Below are 5,000 nucleotides of genomic sequence, written 5' to 3'. Positions count from 1 at the left end.
CTTTATAGCCCAACATTAGCCTCCTTTAGCTTAGCGGTGGTGACGTGAAGTCATGTGACCGTGCTGTAGTTCCTTTATAGCCCAACATTAGCCTCCTTTAGCTTAGCGGTGGTGACGTGAGGTCATGTGACCGTGCTGTAGTTCCTTTATAGCCCAACATTAGCCACCTTTAGCTTAGCGGTGGTGACGTGAAGTCATGTGACCGTGCTGTAGTTCCTTTATAGCCCAACATTAGCCTCCTTTAGCTTAGCGGTGGTGACGTGAGGTCATGTGACCGTGCTGTAGTTCCTCTATAGCCCAACATTAGCCTCCTTTAGCTTAGCGGTGGTGACGTGAGGTCATGTGACCGTGCTGTAGTTCCTCTATAGCCCAACATTAGCCTCCTTTAGCTTAGCGGTGGTGACGTGAGGTCATGTGACCGTGCTGTAGTTCCTTTATAGCCCAACATTAGCCTCCTTTAGCTTAGCGGTGGTGACGTGAAGTCATGTGACCGTGCTGTAGTTCCTCTATAGCCCAACATTAGCCTCCTTTAACTTAGCGGTGGTGACGTGAGGTCATGTGACCGTGCTGTAGTTCCTCTATAGCCCAACATTAGCCTCCTTTAGCTTAGCGGTGGTGACGTGAAGTCATGTGACCGTGCTGTAGTTCCTTTATAGCCCAACATTAGCCTCCTTTAGCTTAGCGGTGGTGACGTGAAGTCATGTGACCGTGCTGTAGTTCCTCTATAGCCCAACATTAGCCTCCTTTAGCTTAGCAGTGGTGACGTGAAGTCATGTGACCGTGCTGTAGTTCCTCTATAGCCCAACATTAGCCTCCTTTAGCTTAGCGGTGGTGAAGTCATGTGACCGTGCTGTAGTTCCTTTATAGCCCAACACTAGCCTCCTTTAGCTTAGCGGTGGTGAAGTCATGTGACCGTGCTGTAGTTCCTCTATAGCCCAACATTAGCCTCCTTTAGCTTAGCGGTGGTGACGTGAAGTCATGTGACCGTGCTGTAGTTCCTCTATAGCCCAACATTAGCCTCCTTTAGCTTAGCGGTGGTGAGGTGAAGTCATGTGACCGTGCTGTAGTTCCTTTATAGCCCAACATTAGCCACCTTTAGCTTAGCGGTGGTGATGTGAAGTCATGTGACCGTGCTGTAGTTCCTCTATAGCCCAACATTAGCCTCCTTTAGCTTAGCGGTGGTGACGTGAGGTCATGTGACCGTGCTGTAGTTCCTTTATAGCCCAACATTAGCCACCTTTAGCTTAGCGGTGGTGATGTGAAGTCATGTGACCGTGCTGTAGTTCCTCTATAGCCCAACATTAGCCACCTTTAGCTTAGCGGTGGTGACGTGAAGTCATGTGACCGTGCTGTAGTTCCTTTATAGCCCAACATTAGCCTCCTTTAGCTTAGCGGTGGTGACGTGAGGTCATGTGACCGTGCTGTAGTTCCTTTATAGCCCAACATTAGCCACCTTTAGCTTAGCGGTGGTGATGTGAAGTCATGTGACCGTGCTGTAGTTCCTTTATAGCCCAACATTAGCCTCCTTTAGCTTAGCGGTGGTGACGTGAGGTCATGTGACCGTGCTGTAGTTCCTCTATAGCCCAACATTAGCCACCTTTAGCTTAGCGGTGGTGACGTGAAGTCATGTGACCCTGCTGTAGTTCCTCTATAGCCCAATATTAGCCTCCTTTAGCTTAGCGGTGGTGATGTGAAGTCATGTGACCGTGCTGTAGTTCCTCTATAGCCCAATATTAGCCTCCTTTAGCTTAGCGGTGGTGACGTGAAGTCATGTGACCGTGCTGTAGTTCCTCTATAGCCCAATATTAGCCTCCTTTAGCTTAGCGGTGGTGATGTGAAGTCATGTGACCGTGCTGTAGTTCCTTTATAGCCCAACATTAGCCTCCTTTAGCTTAGCGGTGGTGACGTGAGGTCATGTGACCGTGCTGTAGTTCCTCTATAGCCCAACATTAGCCACCTTTAGCTTAGCGGTGGTGACGTGAAGTCATGTGACCGTGCTGTAGTTCCTTTATAGCCCAACATTAGCCTCCTTTAGCTTAGTTTATCCTGCTGAATGAAACGTCTGTTTGACTCAGAGTTTATTTTCTTAGCTTATAGTATTATAAGACAGGAGATGTTCCACATTGATGTTTGGTCACATGATACCAGGAGTTCTGCACAGGAAGCTTAACGGTGTGTTTCTTGCAGCCCATCCCGACGCGACGTGAGGAGCGTCCGGTCAGCTGCTTCCTGCCGGGTGCTGCCTCTCTGGCCCGGGACAAACCCAGGCCTCAGATTCCCAGCATGATGATGAACAACGAGACCTACGGCACCATGATGGAGCTGCCCCCCCCTGGGCCCCCGCTGCCCCCCCGGGGCCCCAGCAGAGGTCAGGCAGGGACCACATACACAGACACTAAATCTGATGCTAATGATTCCAGAGTCTAGATATGTTATGAGTCTACTCCAGCACTGTGAACCTGGACATGTGGAGACTCCCCAATTAGCATCATAGCCTATGTGGACAATAGCTAAAAAATAGCTTGGCTAATTTTGACAATTTCCGAGTGCTTTTGGGGGCTATTGAGGATGCTGATAGACTGGATAGAAGTACTGCATTCAAAATATAGTCAAAGCTCAACTATCATACTGTTTCTCCTCAATATATCACAGGTCTCAGAGCCTGTCTCTGATTGGCTGGAACACCAAACAGATCATTGCAGCATTACCCATAATCCCCTCTGTTTCAGCCCTGTTTCCAAAGTGCTGATTCTCTGTCTGTTACTTTAGATGAAAATAAGGAGCCCCTCCCCACGCCCCTCTGAGAGAGATTTGGTTACAAAGAACTCAATGGAGCTCTAGGAGGAGATTAAGATGATAAGAGGGGGGGGGGGGGTTACCTTGGTTGCTGATTGGCTAATGGTTACACAAGACAACACATCGTTATGACATCACAAAGTGACCAAAATCTGATCAGCTCATTTTCAGACAGGTTTTTATAGAAATGGATCAAAAAGAGAGAGAATCTTTGTTCCTGAAACTTTCAGAGTCTCTTTCCACAGAGGGGACACATGTTGATGTAGAAGAGACATGAAGAAGAGGGGACACATGTTGATGTAGAAGAGACATGAAGAAGAGGGGACACATGTTGATGTAGAGAGACATGAAGAAGAGGGGACACATGTTGATGTAGCCTATACGAGACATGAAGAAGAGAGGACACATGTTGATGTAGAAGAGACATGAAGAAGAGGGGACACATGTTGATGTAGAGAGACATGAAGAAGAGAGGACACATGTTGATGTAGAGAGACATGAAGAAGAGAGGACACATGTTGATGTAGAAGAGACATGAAGAAGAGAGGACACATGTTGATGTAGAAGAGACATGAAGAAGAGGGGACACATGTTGATGTAGAAGAGACATGAAGAAGAGAGGACACATGTTGATGTAGAAGAGACATGAAGAAGAGGGGACACATGTTGATGTAGAAGAGACATGAAGAAGAGAGGACACATGTTGATGTATACGAGACATGAAGAAGAGGGGACACATGTTGATGTAGAGAAGACATGAAGAAGAGGGGACACATGTTGATGTAGGAGAGACATGAAGAAGAGGGGACACATGTTGATGTAGAAGAGACATGGAGAAGAGGGGACACATGTTGATGTAGAAGAGACATGGAGAAGAGGGGACACTTGTTGATGTAGAGAGACATGGAGAAGAGCGGACACATGTTGATGTAGAAGAGACATGGAGAAGAGGGGACACATGTTGATGTAGAAGAGACATGAAGAAGAGGGGACACATGTTGATGTAGAAGAGACATGAAGAAGAGGGGACACATGTTGATGTAGAAGAGACATGAAGAAGAGGGGAAACATGGTGATGTAGAAGAGACATGGAGAAGAGGGGACACATGTTGATGTAGAAGAGACATGAAGAAGAGGGGACACATGTTGATGTAGAAGAGACATGGAGAAGAGGGGACACATGTTGATGTAGAAGAGACATGAAGAAGAGGGGACACATGTTGATGTAGAAGAGACATGAAGAAGAGGGGACACATGTTGATGTAGGAGAGACATGAAGAAGAGGGGACACATGTTGATGGAGAAGAGACATGAAGAAGAGGGGACACATGTTGATGTAGAAGAGACATGGAGAAGAGGGGACACATGTTGATGTAGAAGAGACATGAAGAAGAGGGGACACATGTTGATGGAGAAGAGACATGAAGAAGAGGGCACACATGTTGATGTAGAAGAGACATGAAGAAGAGGGGACACATGTTGATGTAGAAGAGACATGAAGAAGAGGGGACACATGTTGATGTAGGAGAGACATGAAGAAGAGGGGACACATGTTGATGGAGAAGAGACATGAAGAAGAGGGGACACATGTTGATGTAGAAGAGACATGAAGAAGAGGGGACACATGTTGATGTAGAAGAGACATGAAGAAGAGGGGACACATGTTGATCTAGAAGAGACATGAAGAAGACACATGTGTCCCCTCTGGAAACTGACACATGTGTCCCCTCTGTAAAGAGAGACTCTCTTTACAGAGGGGACACATGGTTATGTAGAAGAGACACGAAGAAGTGGATTTGAAATAATACGTGACCTTTAATGTCTTTCATTTTTGTAAAGCACTTTGAATTGCCTCGTGTTGAAAGCTGCTACATAAATAAACTTCCCTTGTCTCGCAGGTAAACCAGTTGCCATGGAGACCGTGGGGAGACAGCGGTCGTCCTCCGACCCCCCGAACCCTCAGACCCCCGAGAGGAACTCCTCCATATACGGTGAGTGTGTCACTTCCTCACTGTCTCTATAGAGGCCGATCAGGAGAGCCGGATCTGATCGATATGGACATAAACGAGAGTGAAGTTTAGAGAGAGAGGGGGAGGGAGAGGGGGAGGGGGAGAGAGAGGAGAGAGAGAGAGATCAGCTGCTGAGTCTGACGGAGACACGCAGCTCTGATCACCTGAAGCCCCGCCCAAATGCAGTGGGGAGTC

The 5,000-nt window shown here is 47.4% G+C and overlaps 1 protein-coding gene and 1 pseudogene across 2 annotated transcripts in view; both read left to right on the top strand.

Annotated features, from left to right (window-relative positions):
- LOC307016319 overlaps positions 1-5,000 on the top strand; it is a 264,046-nt pseudogene that overhangs the window by 95,707 nt on the left and 163,339 nt on the right. The gene's annotated exons all lie outside the window — the stretch shown is intronic.
- asap2b (ArfGAP with SH3 domain, ankyrin repeat and PH domain 2b) overlaps positions 1-5,000 on the top strand; it is a 57,552-nt gene that overhangs the window by 43,234 nt on the left and 9,318 nt on the right. Inside the window, 2 exon segments of the mRNA XM_079647086.1 lie at positions 2,188-2,368; positions 4,695-4,787. Coding sequence (XP_079503212.1) covers positions 2,188-2,368; positions 4,695-4,787 — 274 coding nt within the window.

Source organism: Notothenia rossii (assembly GCF_949606895.1).
Source record: "Notothenia rossii genome assembly, chromosome: 8".
In the NCBI taxonomy this organism is placed as follows: Eukaryota; Metazoa; Chordata; class Actinopteri; order Perciformes; family Nototheniidae; genus Notothenia; species Notothenia rossii.
The sequence above is the reverse complement of the archived record's forward strand: the minus strand, read 5'-3'. Positions and strand labels throughout refer to the sequence as shown.